The sequence below is a fragment of the Taeniopygia guttata genome, chromosome 2 (genome assembly GCF_048771995.1).
Source record: "Taeniopygia guttata chromosome 2, bTaeGut7.mat, whole genome shotgun sequence".
Taxonomy (NCBI): Eukaryota; Metazoa; Chordata; class Aves; order Passeriformes; family Estrildidae; genus Taeniopygia; species Taeniopygia guttata.
The window spans coordinates 69,114,166-69,139,083 of NC_133026.1; the positions used below are offsets into that span (position 1 = coordinate 69,114,166).

A 24,918-nucleotide genomic window follows, 5' to 3' on the forward strand; every position below is an offset into this window, starting at 1 on the left:
ATTTCTCAAGGTAAAGAAAAAACTGTGGAACTTACATTCACTGATGTCTCTGTCTAAAATAACAGTCAAATACTTATGTTCTACAGAGATTTTCAAGAGATTCTGGATCATCCTTAACTAAATCAACCTACTGGCTACAATCAAATGTAAACCCAATGGCTAAGGTAAACTGTTTACAACCTGATTACCCCCCTAATATAAATCAAACAGATTCCCAAGATAATTCATAGGCTGAGCATGGTAAACACACAAATACTGGCAAAAGACATTCTTTCATTTTAAACACTTTTTCAAGAGACCACAAGTAATTCTGTGAGGGTAATTTGCATTTTCTACCCAAAACCAGAACATGCCATATCAGCCAATTATTTAATCAGAAACTGCTTTTATCATTTCAGAAGTACCTACTTTAACTGCCAATTTAAATAGTTTGCACAAAAAAATTCAAAATAGGCTTAAATATACACAGAACTTGAATAAAATTGTAACAGAGGGATTTGTACAGCAGCTCTTCTTGGGTCACCTAGACCACTGATAGTAGCTAAGGAATGGACAAATTCAACAATGACTTTTCACCTTCCAGCAATACTGTCAAACAGTCATTCTCAACTTTATTCCAATTAATCTTTCAAGAAAAGTGATTTATAAGCTGTTTTTACCATTATCTTCAACATCCTGTTTCTCAAAGTAGATTTTCCCAGACAAAATTCAGCTTTTCTTTCAAAGATACATAAATCCTAATCCTTTAAGCATATGAAAAGGCAGATTTTTTTTAATCCTTAAGAGAAACAGAGGCTATCACTGAATCAAGCCATTTTATTGCAATAACCACAAATTTTTATTTTGAAAGTGTTTGACCTTTTTAGCTTTATGGGGGAACATTAACACTTGCTTCAAATTGCTTCAATTTGTTGTATATGTTTCTTATGGCAAGCACTTCACGCCAATATTGAAGTGGGTAACTTTAAACCTCAGGCTCTAAGCCAAAACTGTATGACTTCAAGTGTCTAAATTTAGACACTTGTCTTAGACAAAGCCCCCATGGTAAACCAGAGAGAACCAAAATGCAAACAATCCAAGGGCAGCAGGAGTAAAGCCTGCACTGAAGTCATACTACATATAAACACAGAGGAGAGAGGCTCTCCTCATCTATATTAGGAATTCATTGCTTCATTGATGGCACATTGTAAGCCAACAAAACAAGTCAGCCTTTCCTGCTCTTTCATCAGAAAAGATGGACAGTCTTTCTCCCTCAAACCTCCCAGCTCCAGAGGAGACAAGGAAAAACAAAAGTGACATGTCTGTCAAGGTGAAGGAAGTATCATTAGATACCTCCTGTTCTCCCTCCTGATATCATCATATTACATGTCATACATATTTTCCAGAGTGGCTGGAAATTGGCCCAGCAGAAAAGGACCTGGGGGAGGCTGGTCAACAGCCAGCTGAACAGGAGCCAGCATGTGCCCAGGTGCCCAAGAAGGCCAAGGGGATAGTGTGGCCAGCAGGACTGGGGCAGTGATTGTTCCTCTGTACTCAGCACTGGCGAGGCCACACTTCCAATCCTGTGTTCAGTTCAATTCAGGGGACAATGAGGGACTGCAGCATGTCCAAAGAAGGGCAACGGAGCTGGGGAAGGGTCTGAAGCACAAGTCCAATGATGAGTGACTGAGGGAGCTCGGATTGTTTAGATTATTTAGGAGAAAAGAGGCTCATGGGGGACCTTGTTGCTCTTTACAGCTGCCTGAGGGTATAGCCAAGTTGGAGGCAGTCTCTTCTCTTGAGCTGCACCAGGGAAGGGTTAGGTTAGACATCTAAGGAAAATTTTTACAGAAAGAGTGATTAGACATTGGAATGCACTGCCCAGGGAAGTGGTGGAGTCACTGTCCCTAGAGGTGTTTAAGGAACAACTGGATGTGGCACTCAGTGCCACAGTCTAATTGACACAGTAGCCATCGAGCATAAGTTAGACTTGATGATCTCAGAGGTCTTTTTCAACCTAACTGATTCTGTGATCTCTTTTCTACCCTACTCAGGTGGGTGGAAAACGCTGTAGAGTGGCCACAGGATGACACACACTAAATCTTTCACGAGATCAGTGTCAGGTATCAGCCAAGACTTCACACAAAGGATAAGCAATGTTTCAGGTGAACAAGGAGCATTCTCCTCCCTCCTCTCTTCCTGCCCACCATTCCCCACTGACTTGATCTCAGGGAGACCGTGTTGCTGCAGGAAAAGACAGAGCACAACTAAATAATTACATTACTGGAACTCTCCCTCAAAGGTGGGGAGCGGGGAGGGAAAAACCATAAAATCCTAAACATGTGAGTTTTGATTATTAAAACTTTGAAATACCAGAGTATTGAATTACCATTTCTATTCAGCCTTTCAGGCAAGCTGTAACTTTAAACAGCAATGAAATATTGAGTAAGTTAATACATTAAATACAGCTCCATATTACATACACTCAACTGTTTCCAACATGATACTATTTTAACCCTTAGACTCTACTGGAAAAAGTGAATAGTGCTAAAAATAAGAAAGGAAGTTAACAAAACTATAAACCTCCCAATACCTTTTCTTACTCCCAAGTTTTGTGATGTACGGGTTTTTGGAGGGGAGCAATTAGGTTGAATTCAAAAAGAAAATCTACCTACTACAGATGAAGCACAAAGACTTATCCCTAGGAAGGAAGCATTTGAAATAAAACACATTTAGAAACCCAAACAATTTGCAATCCATCACATTTGAACACCTACCGATTGCTTTGCTGCCACATGCTGAGTGGTGATTCCACACCCTCTTCACCTGTCCTATTAAGCACTACAGATACAAACTACCACAGAATCAGAGAATCTGATTTATCTGTAGTGTGATTTCCCCTCCCTTCCCATGTTTTATATATAGGCCATGAGTTTAATCTTAGGTTGTAGCTGTGCAGTACCTCTTACACACAAGCCATAGTGGCCAACTTTTCATTAAAAAAAAAAAAATCAAGAAATTGACCCAAGGACAATTTTATTTTTCAAGGCATTTAACGTAAGGTAAAGACAGTTTTGGGTTTTTGTTTACTTCACATTAGATGCCTTGAAAAATAACACAAGACTAAGATGCAACTGTTTACAGAGAATGCTCAATAGAAGGGTTTAGTCTCCTAAATAACCCTTCCAAATGAGAACATATCAGTGAATACAATTTTTAAATACAGCTTGCCCCAATGCAATAAATTTGCCAGAAGCACAGGCCAGTGGAAGTAAAGATGTTTTGTTTGTAGACTGCTGTGGGGGTCCTCACTGTATCACAGGCTGGCTTTTGCACTTGAGCAAGTTTCGATGCTTATGAGAGAAAAGACGTTTTCCAAGCACAGTCTGCTTGACCTTAGGTAATCCCATGGAGAAGTCTGGCACACGCTTACTAGAAATAGTTTCCACTGACCTGATTTCACTAAGAGAGGAGGTGGAGTCAAACAGCTCATAGCAGACAAGACTCCAAAACAGAGAACATGTATTTCAGGGCTACCTCTGCAGTGCTGAAGCCATGACAAGAAGTTCACACAGTCACACCCTGCTGTGACAGTAACCATTGCTGACAAGGGGATGGCCAAGCTGGCAGTGAGCTTGTACTTTTGCTTTCAACAGTACAAGGAAGAAGTACTGAAGTAGATCAGAGGAAAAACACTTCACTAAACACACTTGCCACCTCCAAAGCAACTTACAGTTTCCTTCATGTGATGTGTTGCCTTTTTTTTGTGTGTCTGTGTGAAGTATTTCTGAAGCTTTCATGATAGAAACATTTCATTTAAAAGAGTGTTTACTTCTGGAGAAGTGTCCAGGGATGTACTAGATGTGTGGAGCTCTCTAGTAGTGATAGCCTGCTTTAAATCTGCCTAGTTCCCACACAGCAGTTCTTGCAGGGCTCCTGTGACTCCAATGGTGAGTGATCTCAAGGCTGTTTCCAGTGGACAAGCACCAAGTTGAGCAGCAAAGCAGCAAGCAGACATGGCAAACGGACTGACCCCCCTTACTCACCCTGCACCTGCACTGCCTCTGGGGACCAGCTGCACACCAAAGTTACCCAGCACTGCAGGAACAGACACTGCAGCAATATACTGCATGTCATACATTTAGAAGACAAGAAAATAAAAATAACCAACCGAACTTGCAGGAACAGACAGCATTTCTGCTCTGTGTTTTCACATGGTAACATCTATCTTTGCTTTCATCAGCAAATGTAGTTCCTTTGTGAAAAACGGCTGCTGTACTTTTATTCCTTCCTTTTGTGGTTGAAACTAGAAGCCACTGAGAGAGGAAAAAACTAGCAACAAAGCACTAACCACCCAGCAAAAATTCACTGCCTGAAGTGACACTTGTTACTGAAGCATCTGCTTATATATGTGGCTTTTTGAAAGGGTTCTCTCAACAACCGTCCCTTTCTAGGTGGTTTGCTGAAAATGCTGCTGCTGCTCCACATTTGGGATAGGGAAAAAACAAAGGGGGTGTCTGGAGAGTGATGTCCACCAAAGCATTTGTGTAAAAGCTACAGATTTGACAGATATGGGGAGCAAAACTGCTCAAGTCTCCCAGATACTTCAGCTATGGTCTCTCTAAGACTAATACTGAACACTACATGTGGTGATATTCACAAACTGAGTTTCTCTTCTGTAAGGAATGGTAGCAAGAATTATAGAATCATTAAGACTAGAAAAGACCTCTAGGATCATTTAGTCCAACTGCCACTAAACCATGTCCCCAAGTGCCATAACTGCATTTTTTTTTTTTTTAACATTTCCAGGGATGGTGACACCACCACTTCCCTAAACAGCCTGTTCCAATGCTTGGAACACTTTCCATGAAGAAACTCTTCCTGAAATCCAACCTAACCCTCTCCTGGTATAACCTGAGGCCATTTCTTCTTGTTCTGTCACTTGTTATATAGGAGAAGTGACTTACCCCAGCCTTGCTACAACCTCCCTTCAAGCAGTTGTAAAGAGTGATAAGGTCCCTCCTGTTCTCTAGGCTAAACAACCCCAGATCTCTCAGCCACTACTCATATATGAAAGAAACTCCCGTACACACAATCATTCTCTGACATTTCACTGAAAAACCTGCAATATTAGGAAATTTTACTCAGACACTGCAAGAATTGAAAGAGGAAACTAAAAAGCTCTATGGCCCAAATTAAGCAAAGAATTGAAACAGACACAAGTTCCATACCTTCTGACTTTTATCTGGATGATCATGTGCATCTGGCATTTGGTCATGAAGCTTGTGCGACTGAAATCCTACCTATTACTACTTTCCAAAAATCAGAATCAAGATTCCTCATTTTAAACTAATTTTCCTTAAAGCTATTATATTGCTATACTCAATCTGAGGCTGTGATACAAAGGAAAAAAACACAAACTGTATGATATTATTATGGTTTTTATAAAGTTGTATAGGCAGGCAACTTACCAGCATAATCCTCTTAGCATAAAGAAGAAGAAATAAGAGAGAGAAAGAGTTAGGATTTAGTTTTTCCAGGTACAATGTATAAATTTAATGGCAAACCAAGCAAAATAAAACATGCATGTTTCTCTCAAAGATTGATTTGAATTAAGGGGGAAGCACAGGATGCAGTCACTGTACAATTAGCATTCAAAAACAAATAGGATTTTTGAAGAAGCAATAGAGAGAAAATTCCTAAATTACATCATCACTTATTTGAGAAATATTATAACTGAAAGTAATTTGATAAAATATATACACATTTTAAAAAAATAATTAGAATTGAACTGCAGCAAGCTGGAAATTGTTTTCCTTAAAACCTGGCAGTAGTTTTAAAAAGCCCACAAGTTTTTCCTTAAGTACTATGCATTAAGAACACTTAAATTGAGAAAAAGCTGCAAGCAGCTTGAATACAGTTTTAACAGTGGGACTCAGTGACCAAACCTTCCCTTTGCAGGAGTTAAGAATTAACTAATCACCAGCAGGTAAGAAGTCCCTTATTTCTTATTTTGTAACCTGGAACTGATATGCCACAGCTTGATCTTTCATTTTCCAATTTGCTTAAGATATGACTCAAAAGTTACCTTGTTCTCTCCATCTCTACCTGCATTTTACAAGATCTGTTCTCGAAATGGGAAAGCTCCCAGACAAATAGCACGATCAACTATTAGACAAAACACTCTAAAAATGTATTTGCAAGCACACCTCAAAAGTGTTATGCATGCAAATTGTTAATTGCACAAGGCAGATCAAGAGAGCAAATGAGGGACGCCGGCTTACAGCAGTGCCACTGGGAAACACTCAATGGCTCATCACTTCAGGGAAATGACATTGGAAAGCTGATGGCAATAGAACTGGTTATATGCCCATTTGATGTGGATTAAAACTCCTCCTTGCAAGCAGATAGCACCAGACTTATGGGGTACTGAAACCTCAAACGCAAGTCAGCAGCTGATGGGGTTTTTGTTGCATCTTAAAGATTCCTCCAAATCCAGTGTCTTGCCTTCTCAACATATATCCCCAGGCACATTCACCCAAAACTGTGGAAGGCTGGAGGGAGATGGGTACATCTCCATGGTTCAGTCTGACACATTTCTGAAACCCTGAGGGAGAACTTTAATGCCATCCTCCCAGCCAGACCCTGTCCTAATGATTCCCTATTACCACATGCAACAGATGAGGAACCATTAAATATGGGAGAACAAGTAAGAGGAGGTTCAGTTGCTGCTCATACATAGTAAAACTGTGTACAGGGAGTATATTTTGTCTCTCTGGGTCATTACATCTGTTCAGGTATGTGCAAAAAGCTTCAATGGGAACATATTTACAGCTGAAGAAAACAGGTTTTAAGACAGATTTATGAGGAGGATCTGGGTTTCAACACTTTGGATTGCAAGTTTTTATTGATACCACTACAGTATTTTTATTTATTCTTAGCTCTTAAAGTATACCATGAAGGTGCAATTCATATCTGTAGTACATTTTCCACTTGTTTACAACTTGGTAGTTTTATTTTTGACTGAAGTTTAGGAATCGGTGTGTATCTTGAGGCATCAAGTCAAAATCAAATAACAGTGTAAGTTCAAGCATTGTTTTTTCACTACCATTATTATCCTCAAGCTCATCATTAAATAAGTGTAATTACTTTTCCATCAAGGGAGCAGAGAACACTACTTAATCCATAACAACCACCATTCCTCTTCTTTTGCCCCCAGTCTCAGCTGGATCTTTATTAAATGTATTCAGAGAGAGAGAGAGAGTTAATATGCATCACAGTGCATTTCTGAACACAGTATTCAGAAAAGCATGATCTCTCTCATTTCTCTCTCTGTCTCTTACACACACTGAGTTATAACATTCCAATCCCATTTATAGCCTTCTTGGTACGACATGCTCTTTGAGTACATGCTTTTGTGTATTAAAAGAACTGTAGAAAAAATTACAGAACTAAATATCTTTTAACACATAAGTTCCTATTGCTGCAGCCTTCTTAATAAAAAAACCTCAGGAGTTTGAGAGAAACTTCACCACCTGAAGTTTAATTAAATTCTGAAACCCACCACCTTAAAGAGAGAGACACGGGCACAAAGACAGCAAAAACCTTCATTCTCCTACTCTGTGTCTGTAAGATGAAAGAGACTTGGAAGAGTTGTGTAAAACTTACTGTGTGAGTTTAAACAAATTTTTCATGGTATGTTACTAATTACTGTGCCTTCAGACATTCAATTAAACAAGTGGAATACAGATTAGCTTGCTGGTTTCAAATCACACAAAAGCATACCTTCCTCTCACAAACAAAGCACATAGGGTTAGCTGTCTCTATCTCTGCAAAGTATCCTCCACTGCTTCTCTGAGTGAAAGCAGAGACTACAGTATGAAAACTGTTTCACACATACCACAGCATAGAAAAAGTTGTGCTATTTAAGCAGCAGCCACAAGCTGGCCCCATGAGAGAATCAGCCCTGACAACCCGAGCTGATCTCTTGTCTCTCTGCCTGGGTTACTCATCCACCTCCACCAGCAACTCACCCCTGCCCAAGTCCTGCCCTCACACCCTGGAGAGCTGGGGCTGGGAAACAGCTTCCCAGCTGGGGCTTCAAGATAAATCACAATGGAGGAAAGGAGACAGCCAGCTGACAGCTGTGCCTAGGAAGCTGGAAGAAGAGCAGCCCACCCCACCACCAGGGAGCACAGCATCAGACACTTAAGCCAGTCCTACAGTTCCAGGGAGAAACTGCCCAGCTTATCCTCCCAGGCTGCTCTGCAGGGAAACCTGGCTAGATAACTAAGCTCTACCTTCCCAACGACACAGCTTATAGCAAGAAAACAGTAGAAACAATGAATCAGTACAAAAATCATACAGTGCTTATTCCTTTAAAAAAAAAAACAAAACCAAAACCCAAACAAAAAAACAAAAAGAAACGCACCCAAACGCAAAACAAAACAATCCCCAACAAAACCCCAAAGATCACAACAAAAGCCTCAGAAAAAGCTTAAGGGAAACAAAATTGCAGGTACTCCACAAAGAAAAAAAAATATTCTTACAACTTACTAACATCAACTAATACTGATTGACATGGGAAACAGTTTGCAGACTCACTCACCCGGAAAAATCTGTAGTGAGAATACCATAATGAAATATGTATATTCGGCTTATGTGGCACAATGTGAGGTATCCCATAGCTACGACAAAGGAGTACCTAAAAACACAACACACAGAACACACAGTTACCAACACAAGTACCAACAAGAACTAGAATCACTCAAATTGGGTTGGGCTTGTTTCTATTTTTTCAAATCAAATTGTTAAAAAGTCTGGAGTCATGCTACAAGATCTGGAAGAAATTCTCAAAGGGGGCTGATGGTTTTGTGTACTCAGCTGAAACCTTACAGAGGTGTCTCCTCATTCTGGGGATAGGGAAAAAATGGAAGAAGAAATAGGATCAGCTCAAGTTGCAAAATTGAATTTCAAAGTTCCCATTTTCATATATTATTTTGAAATTTCTGTCCAACTTAAGTATTTGAAACTAGATGATACTGTATGTCATTCACTGAAGTTATCCTCTGCATTTTTGTCTGTAAATGTTCTTTATGTATAACTCTTCCTCAGATCTAGCAAAGACTGAAATATCTCAAGCTTAAGGTATTCTCTCTCACATGATTTTATGTAAAGGCAGATGATGGCACAGAGTCCAGTTTTTCAGCTCTCCACTCTGAAGCACACCATCTTCCAGAAAAATCACAGAATCAGATAGATTGGAAAGGACCTAGAAGATCACTTCAGAAGCATTCCTTAGGTAGGATGTGACAAATTCACTCTGTGTTTCAAGATGATAGCACACTTCTGTTGGGCAGGGCGGGAGCGTGATTCTACCTTAACAGCTGAACAGTCTGAAGACTGAAAATATTGCAGTGTCTGCATGGGCAGACGCAGCCTTTCATACAAGTACTTCTCCCTGTATTTACATGAGCAAGGAAGAGGATACTGGGGAGGAAAGAAGTGGATGGATGTTTGGAGACAGACTGACACATGAAGCAAATTACACTGTGCAATGGAGAGCTGGGACACCAGAATGAAAGGCTGGCACCACATGGACAGGCCAGGACCAGGTCTACTGGTGTCCTCCACAGCAGAGGTTATCCACATAGGGGAGAAGAGGCAGAGACCAACAGACTACAGAAGGAGATGGCACATCCTGCATGCCTGGTAGGGCTGAGCCTCGGGAGGCTGGTCAGCACACACTGCCAAGAAGCGTCCTCCACAGACCCATGAGAACATCCGCCACGGGAGAACTAAAGGTGAAATCAGGCAAAAGGATCAGGAAGCAGACAACCGAAAAAGAGCCAGACCTTTGTCAAATTATGGCTGGTTTTAAAAGAAATGAGTTTTCCTCCCTGGGGGCTAATAAACTGCAGTGTGAGTGACAGTGATGGATCACAAGGCAACCTGTGGGTCATGTGGCCCACAGCAAACAGCTGGATGAAAAGCAGACTGAAGGGACATGACAGATTCTTCAGGAGATTCAGAGTATAACTTATCGTATTTTATCTGGGTCAGGCATCCAGTCCTGCCTCAGCAAGGTCCTTGGTTTCTCCTCATGGAAAACATCCATCCAAAGGCAAATCACCCAGCTCAGACATGAAACAGCAAGAGGCACGATGAAGGATCTAAAATAAGCCCCCATGCTGAGGTGTAAAGCACTTAGACTGAAACAGGGGGCAAGCAGGGAGAGATACACTGAACTGCTGCTGCAGCTGGGAGCATTTCTGATGCTGGATTAATTTGTCCATCTATATGCCTTGAAGGCTAGCAGCTTCGCCAGAGAGCAAACTAGCAAAAAATAACCAGAGAAAAGAGTATGAAGGTTAAATTATGCAGTTTATTTAATTTGCTCTCTTCCACTGTGTTTTTCTGGGGGAATAAAGAGCCAAGTCTTGAAGCCCTGCTCTGAGGGATCAGTTCCCCTATATGAACATGTCAAGACCTTAAAGTGGCCTTGTTCTAGCTTACTCTCAACTGGTTTGAATACATTGTTACTTTGACAAAATTAAAAATGTGGATGTGCTTTGAGTCACACTGCTGTGACTAGTAGAATACAATAGAAAAGTCCCACCTCAATCCTCCCTCAGAACTCCTGAGGTTTTTCAGCGCGTTGGAAGGGCATTTCACATTGACTCAAATCAACACATGACTGTCTTGCAGCAGTGGGTGACATTATACAAACTAGTTTGATTTGTATTTCAGTATAAAGCTATTTTGTTGTTAGCCACTGTGGCTAATTGGCTAAAGAGGAAGAGTAAGGGGGTTTCCTGTTGAAGTTGTGTTCTTTTCCTTATCACCACCCCAAGTTGTCTGGGAAGATGTAAATAACTAGTGGATGATTCCTTTGTAGACTCGGTTCTTCTGATCTACAGCCACTAACTCCTGCATTTCCCTCAAGTGACATGGAGGGACAATGACCAGGAAACCATACTACAAATTTTTAACACCTTTTTATTTTGGTCTCTGGATGGCATTTCTTTAACAAACATTGTCCAATTGCCTTTCTTTTTTATGACATTATTAATTACCTCTAGACTTCTGGGCTTTGCACTCTGTGAAAGGGTGGAAAAAATACCTAGTTAATACCCTATCTTGCTGGTGCAAAATGCTAGTAACTGCAGTAGACAGGAGTGTTTTTACAGTTCACATTTCTAGATAATATTAGAAAAATCATAAGTAGAGTTCCCATTTAGAGAGGGGTCTCTTCAGGAAAAAAGGAAGGTGAGAGGATTATCTGACCATCAGATTCTCAGACAGCCCTGGCCTTGAAGGCAAATGAAGAAAGGGTTCCCATTCCCCAGCCCAGATTTATGTGGATTCTCAGCATTCAGCAGCAGCTACAGAGACAGTCAGACAGTGCAGAGACAGAAAACAACTCTCACACACCCAAACCATAAGCTTCTACTTTAAGCAATAATAGTTCTGGTATTTTCTACTTTTTCACAAAGCCCAGTACCAAAAGCAAGACCTCATTTTGTGGATCACTAAGCTAAGCTACCTCAGTGACCTTATTTGAACAACCTAACTCAAGAATAAGTGGAAAATACCTAAAGGCCAAACAGCAATGGGGAAAACACATTAAAAAGTATTATCAAATGCAATCTGGAAGAATACAAGACCAAGGAGAACATGACTTCATTATGTTTAAGAAATGAAAGGTTTGTCCATAAATTATTATGCCTGCAAAAGTCAAATTTTAAGGCCAGCAATTTCTTAGGAAAATGCAATACATCAACCCAAAAAATCCACAAATTGAGATTACATTTGCTTCTGTAACTCCATGAACAAAGCTTCTGCAAGTAACTGGGAAAGAAAAGAAGGGAAGGAAAGAAGAGAAGGCGGCTCTAAAAGCTCTTCATGATTCTCCCTGAAAGCAGAGAAGTTATCAGAGGGGCAGCTGCAGACTTGCAGCCCCATCAGCTCACCTGTGGATGTTGGGAATACTCGCCATATTCATAATGCCATAGCTCATCATCACCAGGACAAAAAGATGAATGGAATACCTTGAAGACAACAAAGTGAGTATTTAGATAATTTCTATTTTACCCAGAAGTGCTGGTAGTTCAGAGCAAGAGAATATTTTTCCATGCAAATGACATCAATGTGATGTCATATCAGGGTATCAGTAAACGTGGATTACCACAGGACATCTTTATAGCCTGACTATCCAACACAGACTGATACTTCTTAGAAAGATATTATCCATATGTTTAACTGAAAGAGTAGCCTGGCTCAAAGTGCACATTCAAGTTGGATACATCTTTTCCAGAAGAGGTATCTTTACAGCAGACTGGCGTGGCCTTAGCTTCCAGAACAAACATCACAAATTAAATTAAATACTTCACTTAAAAATACTTTAATGAGTCATTCCATTTTGAGGGTTTGGAATGGTTATGTTGGTTAGGATATTTTTTTTAAGGTAGCATTAAGAACCTTCAGATTAAAAAGATGTAATCCAAAAAAAGCTGATATGAAGTTTAAAATTATTTTTACCCAAGCCTTGTCTAAATGGTGACTAAATACTCACCACCCAAAGCAGAAGACAGCAAAGTATATTCCAAAGAGGGTGGCAAATGCATGGCGAACAGCGGAGCTGGCATGACTGGGACTCAAGTAAATACGAAACCAAAATGCAGCCAAAAGTGCAAACAGTTGACAGGCTACAAAATTGATCTGTAAAAGACAAGAAAAACAAAGAAGTGTTTTGATTCTTGGAGGAGGAAGAGGGGGAGGATTCTCTCTGTCCTCAGAACAATTAAGAGCAGAGGTAAGAAAATCGTGAGCTATGAATCTTTTGCTTCTCAGCATTCTCACTTGTGAACTAGTGTGGTAACTTTTCTTGGCCAGTGACAGAAGGGATTAAATAGGCACACAGCCACTCAGAACCAGATGAGGAAGGTCAGGCTCCACCTACTCCAGGGTACTGGTGGGGCTCTGGTGGTTCTCTCTCCACGGAGGACGGCTCTGCTCTGCTGCCAGCCTGGCCCAAGTGCAGGGCACATCATTTCCCTTCTCAGTCCTCTTGGCGAGAGGCAGGGGCCAGGAAGCAGTCTGGGACTCTGAAATATTACCCCAATACCTGACTTTCCCCCACCCCAACACAAGGGCAAAATCAACAATCCTGATGTGACACTGCTCACTAGCAGTGAGAACAGGGCAGCTGCCTTAGCTGAATTCCTCCACTCCAAAGCATCTTCCACACAGACTTTCCAAACTCCCCATTGTTTTGTGGTTTGAGTGCAAAGAAAACGACTTTGCTCTACCATCAAGCAGACAGCTAAAGGAATGGGCTTCTCAATTGTTCTTTGGCTACTGTATATGAAATCACTCTGGCCTTGCTGCAAGGAGGTAGTGATGGAAGTGGGAGCACAAGACATGCAGAGGAAAAACAGTACAAGAAAAGAGGTTACTCTTGTCAGACACAAGGACAAGCAAAAGCTTCGGTGTCCTCCAGAGCAAAACTGACATCACGCTGCCTTCTTCAAGTCACCTTCTCTTTGACAGCCTCAGCAAAAATCCCAGAAGTCAGAGGAAAAACAGATCAAAGTCAGAGTCAAAACAGAGCCAGGAGCTGTGTCTAACAGAGCAAATACACCACTGGGATACAACATCCTTAAGTCCAGCCTGGACCCTGAACAGCTGGAGGTAAATTCATTTATTCATACACAGTGTTGCAGTCCTAGTTTTTTTTTTTTTTTTCCTTTTTAATCTTTTGGGGTTTTTTTAAAATTCACTCTGAGCTCTCCAGCAGCAAGTCATCCCAGACCAAGAAAAACTAAGCAGGCTGCAACATTTAAGCAATCACTTGGATTAGAGGATTATCCAAAGCTATCAGTCCAGGACAGGATAATACATCTCACTCAAAAATGCTCTGACATGCTGGCTGTCCAGGGCTGGTTGGATTCTGCCAGGCTTCTTGTCAAAAACATTTACAATGTGTTTAACAAGATACTATAGCCCCAAAGTGCTTTTATTCTGGTGGACTACATCCAACATGGTGTTAGCTGTTCATGCAAATGCTTCCATTAAAGGTTTGTTGGCTTCATTGGTGCAGTTGCTTTATTTCAGTGATACATGCAATAGAATAATGCAATACTTTAAATATTTAGGTATGCTGAATTCTAGTTGTTTGGAGCAGAGACAATATCAATTTATTTCTTGCTCAAGCAAGCAACCAGCATTTATAATAAATAGTATCACAGAATTATAACCAAAGCAAGTAATTCTCATTTTTAGTGCAAGATCTATGGAACAAAAAGAACAAAAGAATGAAACTGCACTGGTCTCACAAAGCCCTGATGCTGTAAGTCCTGAATTTGTCTGTTACCACAGAGTTACATTCAAAACACTAACACCTTGCTCCCACCCTTCCACAGAGAGAGATGCAGCAGAAACCACTGAAGCTCCTACAGGACTGCTCTGATTGCATGCTTTCCAAGCAAGCTCCAAGACTGATGGGTGCCAATTCATCAGTGCCAATTCAATGAACCTTAATCCCCCCTCATCCTGCTCCAACTTAGGGTCACACTCATACATCCAGGACAGTTCAACTCTGTGGCATGCAGAGCTTCTCTGATTTGGTATGAAGAAGGAAAGTGCAAAGACTCACAGAAGCTGACTTGGCTGATTGTTTGAAAGACAATGCCCCACTCTGTGCAGCGCCACTCACGGAAACTTCACACCAGTAAAAGCCATCACAACAAGCATTTGTTCTTTACTTTCATCCGGCTCTTGTAGGCCCAGTTCGAGATGTTAAGGATGCTGGGATCTCGGTGGTTCACACACAGAGCATAAAGAAAGTGCAAGACCCCAGAGCAGACACACTTGTAACATTATTTAATTAAGGCAGGGAATGACAGCAGCAGCAGCAGCAAAAAAGCAGCAGTGACTTCATCACAAGCTAACATCCAGCGAAGGCAGCTCAGCAGCCTCACATACATGTGCTCTTGCTTGCCTTGGCCTTTGAGTATGTTACCTGTGCTACCAACCATGCCACTGTCACACCCTCATTTTGTTGTGCAAATTAACCAAGACAATTGACCAAGACTCTGTGCTCTTCTTGCAAGGGTCAGTGCAAAGCCTCGTACCAAATCAAAATGTCACCCTTATGTTTCAATGAGTGTTTGGTTTATAAGGGTTGTTCCTGCAGAGCAGCCAAACATCACAGGCCCAATGCACTCAGCAAGCAATAATCTGGCAATAGTCCAGATTTGCTCTGTTCTTCACACAGGAATAGAGGGACACAGCAGCCTTTCATATAACCTCCTCTATTTAGTTATTTCTGTGTACCATTTTAAACACATGCAGTGTTCACATGCATACACACAAAGGCTGACACTTAATCTGACAGTGACTTTACTGCATTCCATCTGACATTAGTTTTATTCTCCATTCTACATACTTAAGGCATCCAAGTAAACATCCCTAAGAATTTAACAAATGTTGCACTGCATCACAAGTGAAGCAAGTCACACTTTCCTTCCTTTCCCTTTCCAAAGGGAAAAAGATTCATACTAATCCCTTTTGGTTATTTCCACTGTTGCTAAAAACACTTTATAAGCAGAAAGTTCAGAGTTTCTGAACACTGATGAATGATGTCCAGGCAAAAATAACATGGAAATAAAAATTATATGCCAATTAACCTTTGTCAGCATTACAAGTAATTTGATACGTGTTTTTAGCTAGCCACATCTCTTTGGTATTGCCACCAAAATTTTGCACACCTGGTTTCAACTTTGCTAGCAGAAAGGAAACACCTTTGTTTTTTACAGTCACTTTCTTCCATGCTCTAAAGAGTAAGATGTAATAAACTTAGGAACCAGAGCACATGATATGCTGCCAAAAGAAGACAGTATCTTCCTTTCATTGTCCATGATTAAACACTGGAAGACAGAAAGGCAGTCTCATCACAGTATTCTGCAACGACATCTGGAAGACTTGTATCTGAGTCACAGCCAGCTGGAGACAGCTTTGCAATATGGAAACAAGATAGCCACACTTTTGGAGAGAGAAAACCTGGAACAGCTCCAGCGCAACCGAGTCGATCGTTATTGTTGTCTGGTTAATGAATCCTTTAATTCTTTATTAGTCTCAACTTTAAAAGGCTTGATGGATCCAGAGCAGGTATGAACGACAAAGGAAAAAAATAAGCTGTAGCTCGTCCCTGTATTCTTTCAAATTCTGTAGTAGCAATAACTCAGCAGTGATGTTTAGATTGCAAATCTGAGTTTTACACAAAGTTAGCAATCAGGTCAAACCAACCCACTGAGTACCCATGATGCTGATGCAAGAATAGCCAAACACAGTGGTTTCAAGATCCCCCCATTGCATTATGCTGTAATTCAATCCCTCAAAGCACATAAAATGTCAGATCCATCTGTCTTGAGCCTTTGCATCTTCTCCCATTTTTAACAGGGTGAAACTTGGCAAACATTGGACTGGTACTGTATGAAGGGGAAACACTAACACCTAGGGATCTGCAACCACCTTTTCAGTCATTTCCATCAACAGGCAGGGCCTTTTCCATAGGAAAGTCATCTCCTCAACTTCCTAACCACTCTTAGAGGAAAGCCATACAATTTTTTGCTCAGTACTTTATTTGATCCAATTAACCATTTGCAAATGGGCACTTCTAAGGACAAATGCCAGTTGGCAAATCACAAAATAAAGGTTCTAAATGCATGGAGTTAAATAGGTGCATCTAAAAATTTCACCCTTTGCAGGACATGAGCCTGATGTCAATAACACTGAATAGGAACAATTATCACTTTTTGTGCTGGGAGCAAACTGGCTCCATGGTGATGACTTGGGAGAGGAAAAAACCCTCAAACAAAAGTAGTAACTTTTCCTATAACAGGAAAGTCATGGAGCCAGAGAGGATTTCCAAAGAGAAAAGTAAATATGAAATATTACTGAAAAAAATCCCACCAAAATCTTAAAAGCAGAAAAGAGAAAGTGCTTTTTCCAGCTAGAAATTCTTGAAATGGGAAACAGAAAATATGAAAGTATTCAAAACCTGAGTATACTCCTTTAAACCAAATCATTACAAAGAGTCATGGTCACTGCATCTTGTAAGTGAAGGTAGACCACTGACAACCTATTTCAGGAAGTTTCATTTCTGCTCACCCCATAAGCCTTGCATCTGTAAATCTCCCTGTTTAAAAAAGTGACAGTACACAGTTGAGAATTACTAGATCACACTCTAGGAAGAGATTGTTAAGTACAAACACATAGACTCTTATTTTAGTCCTTTTAACCTTTTCCTTACAGTTAAGTATTGGAAGGAAATGTCCTGCATTCTGTTTTGACCACAAAAATACTTTGTTTTTCCTCTACTGCATTTTTCCTCCCTTAGGCTTGCAGAAAATCTGATCTCACTTTCCAAAAATCTAGGAGGATATAACAAATTGACCATGCAGTTTTCTCTAAACTCCAAATGCCAGTTAAGTCCATTACCCAAGCCAGACCATCCTCTGTAACAAAATTCCTACTAATGCTGTAACTCTGACAATCACTACACACAGTCACACTGCTAACTCGCCCCTTGTTGGATGACAAGGTGCTGGTGTATCCTCAAGAGCACACAATCTGTAGATAAAAACCAGGCATATTGCACATTCACACACATTCACAGAGAGAGGTACAAGTGTGTTTGAGCACAGCCAGGCTGTCAGAATATTCCCATCCAGCATTCACCTCCATGTCCACTTCAACATGTAGCAGATGATGCAATCAGGTTATAGATCTGGCAGAAGATACCCCTAATTTATTCCAGGCCTTAGACTTACCAGCCAAATGAGAGAATAAAAGTTTAAATCTGCATTTCATTTGCTGAACAGAAGAACAGAGCCTCTCATGGTGGTTCAGTAGAAAGATGAAGTTACATGTCATGCTCAAGATACTCTGTTGCCATGTACTAATGAGCTTCTAAGCAGTACTTTAGGAGATTGCTACAAGGTTTTTATCTGGTAAATTAGACTTTCTCCTCTATTCACAGATTTACCACAGATGACCAAATAGCTCTTTTCAGTATTTGGAAAAGCATAGAGAACCCTGCTAACAGAAATTACTGCCAGCAATAGCAACTCAAGTCAAACCACTGTCTGTGGAGTACAACAGCGTTTGGGTAGTATTTTGGAAAGGGAATACCATAATAAAGCATTCCACTCTGCCAGAGATCAGCCCCTTCTTCCAGGGTGATGCCTTTCTCCCAAACTACAGAAATGCAGTAATTTGTTTTCCATGTTTAAAATATTATTTTGCACATATAACCAAAGACACCTGGCAAACAACATGTTTATGTTCACTTTGCTGGAGACATTTCTACTTTGATGTTGAGAAACAGAACTGCTGTTATTACAGCATTTCATAACAACAAAAGTGTGATATTTAGAAGGGGCGTGTTGAGAATGAGAGATGTAATAGTCTTTAATCAGATCTCAAAGATATCTGATACTTGCTGAAATTTCTCAAAATATTTTGATCTTCCAGACTATTTTTATGAACCATAAGGACAAATATCCTCTGCAGAGATCATTTAGCTCTACACAGGGAGAAGACAAGCACCTCCAAAAAAGAGGGCAATACCATAGAGATCATGTCAAGTTTCCCACTGCTATTATTCCGACCTAGGCTTCCATGAAGGAAAAGGATTTGTGTAACATCGTCCATGCAGTTCCTCTTATTGCCCACTGCACAGAACTCAGTGCACTGAGAGTCAGCACAAACAGGTATTTATTTGTAAAGGAAGCAGAATGGACTATCACTTGCAGGATGCTGTACTTTCTGTTCATCGCCAGGCACTGTGGACTGCAATCAGCATAGATCAGAAAGGATAAAAATTAATTTACATCGGGGAAATAACTGATTCCACTGCTGACATGTCACATCTTCAGCACTATACAGAAACAACTTATTTCTCTGGCTTTGTGTTGTAGGAGTACTATGGAAGATTTTGGCGGGGCAGAAGCAAAGGCTTGAAAACAGAATTTCTGTCATGGGAGAGACAGAGAGAGAAAAGCGTACATGCATGACTAATTTAAGATTATTGTCCTCTTCAGAAGGAGCACTAAGTTCTCATAGCCTTGGCATTTTTTGTGCAGTTGCATGCAGAAAATGGAGTTGAAGTAGGTGAAGCAGAATATACAAAACTGACAGTATTTTCTGCTGTTATTCAGTTGTTCTGTTTTCCTGGTAAATTCTGTTTCCCTACTTACAGGGTCAAATATCTTTCCATGATTTAGACTGTAAACTTAAAACAGATGTTCTTTCTGGATTACCTCTATGAAACCACTAGCAGGACACAAAATACAGTTATAGATTAAACCCTGAGTCATCAAAAATTTTAAAAGAAAAACATTTAAGTCAAAAGTAAGCTTGAGAAGTCAAATCTTCATCATAATGCTAAGTCACACTCCCATATACTTTGATAAATTTAATATGTGGACCTGATCCAAAAACAGCTTTAGCTTGCTGTCAACAGCTCTCACATTGAGGCGTAATGACTCTGTATGTTGAACAGATGTTTAAGCAATGATCATTTATGTGCAGCAATGTTCTTCCACTACCTGTACCTCATTAATTACTGCTCTCTCAGCGAGTGATGCCAAATGACGAAATTCCCTGGTATTTAAGATAGTCAGCACTAATTCTTACCTGTAATAGGAACAGCAGGAAAATCAAACAATCTGGAGCATTAAGTCATTCTGGTGATTCCTTTAAATCCGAACACCTCTAGGTTATTAGAAGATCTGTCTTGCTTCTTCAGACTGCTCAGCAGTGAGGCAGTACACTAATTACAATACCTTTAAGTCCAGAAATACTTTAAAATAATAATTTTACATACTTCTGTGCAGGTGGGGTATTTCACAGTATTACGTGTCAGACATGTCTAAAAGCAGAACTACAGCTAGGAGGTCAGAGTATGGAGGGTATTTTAATAAGAAAAGGAAAAGAGGACTGAATTGTTTTTATCCAAACAAGAAGTTTGGCACACACACACAAAAAATAATATTAACAAGCAAAGAAACCCAATACCAGAACTACCAGCTTTGTTTCTTCAGAAACGAGTCACTTGGATCAAGAACTTCTGATAGGAAAGATGGCATCTTGTAACATTCACCCTCCTTGGTTATGCATAGATTCATGCTGATGAAGAGGGAACAGACTGACTTTATCAAACATTACTCCATCACTCCAGCTCTTCTGTCAGGTATGCTCAGAAGGCCCCATTTAAACATATGTGAAGTTAGGAGAGAGATGCTTAAGTGAAAACTAACAGAGACAAGGAAGACAACAACTCCAGGAGAGTAAAATAAAGCAGACACTTGAGTCCCTGCAAAGCTTTCTCTGAAAGTCCCTGGAACTCTAAGAAGTTTCCAGGGTGGGAACACCATAGCACTGCTTCCCCCCATCTCTTTCTAAGCCACCTGTAGGCCTCAGGCACCTATCTGGAGCTTGGATCCTTGGTTTCCATAATAATTAAATACACCACTTCTCCACCTTTTTCTCACAAAGGAATTCTTGGGTAACAGATACTGGCCCCAGTTAGTATTTTCAGATGTGATGAGTGCCCCAAATCCCAAGCAGGTATTTCCACACCACCTCTCAAGAGCACTGCTGAGCTCCCAATCCACAACACTGTGTCCCTTCATCCACCACAGACACCACAGGACCAAAAAGGAAGCAGGACTAAGACAGGTCTCATTAGACATGATCCAGCTCCAGCTCACCAGCCTCAAGCACTAACTGATCCTGAGATTTCAGTCCAGTTTCTACATCTGTATTCTTGAGTAAATAATTTCAAAGAAGCAGCACTCAGAACAGCATCAACACAGACCTGATTTTTCTCCCATCACATTTAAAGGTTTAGTTTTTAAAATATTAGAACAAAACACAGTAATCCAAGCACCTTTTCATTTTGTCTGTGTAACTGATAAGTACACAGTTGATTTATTCAAAACACAAAGAAGGAATACACACAAATGTTTGTCTACCCAACCATCCTCCTGTGACTTAAATCTTATCCTATGGCTTATCTTCCCCAAATACCAAAAGGGCTTGCCTGAATGCAGGGATGGAGGGATCCTTACAGCAGTGTTTGTAAAGTCCCAATTCAGAAACACACTTAACTTTCAAGGCAAATGAAAGCCTTGGGCCTGCACATATTCATCAATTTAAAAATAAAGCAGTAGGCTTAAAGTGCAATCCATCACTAGAATGGGAACTGGCACATCTAAAATATCTTGCCCAATTCTTGCTGCTGCAATGTCTGTGCAATTCTATCTTCAGTTCCTTTTCTATAGAGAAAATGTCAGTGGTCTTTAAAAAAACAAACCAATATAAACAGAGCAGTTTTGTTCTCATTATCCCAGTGATACCCCAGAAAGTGCACACAACAGAAAGAAACAAATATCAGTAAGAGGGAAAAAGTGCCAACTTGACAGGTAATTCTATGCCAAAAGAAAGTTGCTTTTTTCCCCACTGTAGAAACTGTCAGCACTGTGCTAAATTTAAGCACATTATCCTTGGAATTAGTGGCTTGATCAAAGACTAAACTTTTCAGATATCACAATGGTATTATGTAACACTTTATTAGGCCCCTAAACACAGAAAATCTGGAACATCCTGTATTTAAATGCTCAGTCATGTTCATAATAACTTAAAACAAGGGCACTGTAAAGATTAGCATATTAGGATGTGCTTTAAAAGTATAGGATGTGCTAGAGAAAAGGATAGATTTTATCTGTCCTTACACTCATCTCAATAGCAGAGCTAGTCAATCTAAATTTCATTTCAGTGGGGAAAAAAGGCAATTCTAGGTTGCAGTTCATCAAATCCTGAAGCATAACTCTAAAACAGGTACTTCTACTGTAAAAGTACTCTAGATGAGTAAGTTTAGATGCAAAAATGCACAGTGCAGACGTATAAACAGTATTTATACTACGCACATTAACTTTACCAAAAGCAAAAAGGAATCCCTGGATTGTGAAACTGGACGTCATTTAGTTTTAAGAAATTAAGTTTTCAATAATGACCCATAGTTTCTCATGCTTCAGTTTTTGGTTTAACACTTAAAGACACCATAAAAAGGTATTGTATTCCAGAAGCTGGTATTCTACACTGATTGCAAGTGCCTGAACCAGAACTGGGATAAAACAAAACAAAACAAAACAAAATGCAAACCCAAAACCAACCAAACAAAAAAGGTGCCAGTCAGGACAAAAGCAAACTAGCATATCTATTGCTAGATATGTGTGGAAGAGTTTTAGGGCAACAATGCTCCCACACAATGGCTGTAGTCAAATACACTCAGCTTCCTGCTTCCCCAAGTAGGAGCTACAAACCTCACTTCTTCCTATCCTCTTCCTTGCCTAAGCAGTTTTCTGTCTCAGAAATACACAGGAACAGCACTTGCAGAAAGGATGAAGAACAAAGCAAATGCTTCAAACAAGCATAGAAATGTATTTTTGGGGTACATCAACATGGAAAGGTGAAGATCTAGGTTGCTGCCTTATGCTCCAACCTGGCAAAATAAAGGGAGACCATACCCTCTCCACTAATGCAGTCAACATAATTTGGTGAAAGAGGTACAGAAAGTATTTCCAGCTACCTTTCATGGGCAGAAGAGGACACACAAAATTTTGGGAAGCCAACAGCAAAGGGCGGGGAAAGTATGCAGTGAATCTGCAGAGAACTTTTTTTTCTTTAGAATTAATTTTCAGTCAGCTCAATCAGATGCACATCAGAGAGCTTTTTCACATGGGGAAAAAAAGAAGCATGGCACAAGGGCAGGAAATATATGCACAACCACATTTTTTGCAGTAAACATTAGTGAGAACCATTTAATTGGAAAAATCAGTTTATATTTAGACAATTATATTTGCAAACATAAGAGATAGTAAAACTCATTCTTTTTGCTTCCAAAAACAATGAAAACTTTATATTTTCCAGCAGCTTGCCGAGTCACACATTTTCCCCAAGGCACTTGATTCTGCTGGCCAGCAGATTTTCTAGATAGATATTTTCTTTATTTTTAGCCTATTTCCAAAGAACTGTGTCTGTGCTGCTTTTTTTTTTTTTTCCTAATTCAAACACAATTATCTTCATTTAATTCCTTTGCTACTACAGTGACCATGTACAATTTACAAACCTCTCTTAAATGTCAGCTCCAGATATTCACTTTCACAACCACAAAATACTGGTCCTTCCTATTGTTCTACAGTTTAAAAGTGAAATTATCACGCTGTGGTTTTCAATATATGACATGTTTATCTATCCTTCATTTATGTGAGCTGCACACTTATTTTTAATCCCCTCAGAACTGCAGCAGGAAGAGAAGACACCAACAAAATGTGCACAGTGACAATATCCTGTTGTGGCTTTTTTTCTCCTTCCTTATTTCTGCTCAGAATTTGCAGCATACTTGCTTTATGTCATCTATTTCGGATTGTGAACCATGCAAAAAGACAAGAACATAACCCCAGCTGTTTAGTTATGCCTGTTACAGGCACTTTACATCTACAGCAAATATCTCTGAAAGCTGAACTTTGGAGCATGTCTAATTTTAGGTACTCAGCTTCAGACACTATTGAAAACAAGTAACTTGGAGATGACAAGTGCTCAGGACTTGGCACAAGTCAAACATCTCAACCACCACTAAATTAGCATATTTGGAAATCATCAGTACCTTTCAAAAGTCATGCTCTGAAGGAATTTGAGGGGTTGCCCCGTCATATTAAACAAACAAATAACAAAAATGAAAAAAGCCCACATTTCCTAGTTTTCAAACTTAGCAACCAAATCAAAACAAAAACTAACAGGAAAACACACAGCATGAACAAGCGTCAGTTGGTGAATAAAGAAATACAAACAAACAAAAAAAAAAAGAAGATATATTTGGCTTCTGCTATAAATTAATTTTATTTGCACTATACTATATTTGAGGAAAAAATATTTCATTTCCTTGCCTCATTAATGTCTTTACATATCCCCCCACTGGAGCTGTATAGTTCTATTTGCATGCAGTACAGCAGAACTTTGGGTTGTAACACTCATATTTTCCAAAGATAACTGTGATATGAGGAGGAAAAAACTCACTCACCTTTGCTTAATCATGGTATTTTTGTATTCTGGCCATGCTTATGAGTCAGCAATAGCAGAAACTTAGCTTGCTTTTCTTAGGCAACAGCAATAAGTCTCACTTTTTCCTCTTCAACGGTTAGGAAAAAAAGAGAAGAATGTCCTTACATTTTAAAATTATTACAGTGATGCTCCTACTGTGCAGTGACAGGCAACTTATTATCCAAGAAACAAAGTACAACAACAAAATTCCAAAAACTCCAAGTGAACTCTTCTCAAAATACTCAAAATCTCAAGAATTTGAACATAGCCAGGGAAAAGAAATTCAATAATCCTTTAAGTTGCATAAACAATTATAATTTCCTTCTCAAGCAAGCGCTTTACACATAAAGCCTAAAAAAACATGCTTTGAAAGAACTAGGACATTGCATGATCTGCCCAGCTGGCTTAGAAAATGTACTTCCACATCTCTGTCGCACGGTTTGATACCACTAACATCTGGATATCTCAGAGGCACTTTGAGAAAACATTTCAGGTCTGATTTTTAGCAAACTTCGCTATCTCAAAATACACATGGTGTTCTTCCCACTATTGCTGTAGCACCAAGGTGCAGATTCAGATTTGGGGAGCGTTTCAATTTCTCTGACGCTGGGAGACACCCGAGCACTGATTGGCATGGAGTTTATATGGGACAAGGGAGAGGAGATTCAGGAGCTGGATGTGACCAACAACCTGGGTCCCCAAAGACCACCTGAAGCTTTTCCAGGGCACAAACTACTAGTTCCACCTGTCAGCAAATAAATGAGGCCACCG

General features: G+C 39.9%; 1 protein-coding gene across 1 annotated transcript in view; it reads right to left on the minus strand.

Annotated features, from left to right (window-relative positions):
• Positions 1-24,918, minus strand: part of MBOAT1 (membrane bound glycerophospholipid O-acyltransferase 1) — a 55,947-nt gene that overhangs the window by 20,541 nt on the left and 10,488 nt on the right. The window contains exons 2-4 of the mRNA XM_030265564.4: positions 12,554-12,699; positions 11,952-12,029; positions 8,588-8,683 (exon numbers count right to left, since the gene is read on the minus strand). Coding sequence (XP_030121424.4) covers positions 8,588-8,683; positions 11,952-12,029; positions 12,554-12,699 — 320 coding nt within the window. The remainder of the gene's footprint in view (positions 1-8,587; positions 8,684-11,951; positions 12,030-12,553; positions 12,700-24,918) is intronic.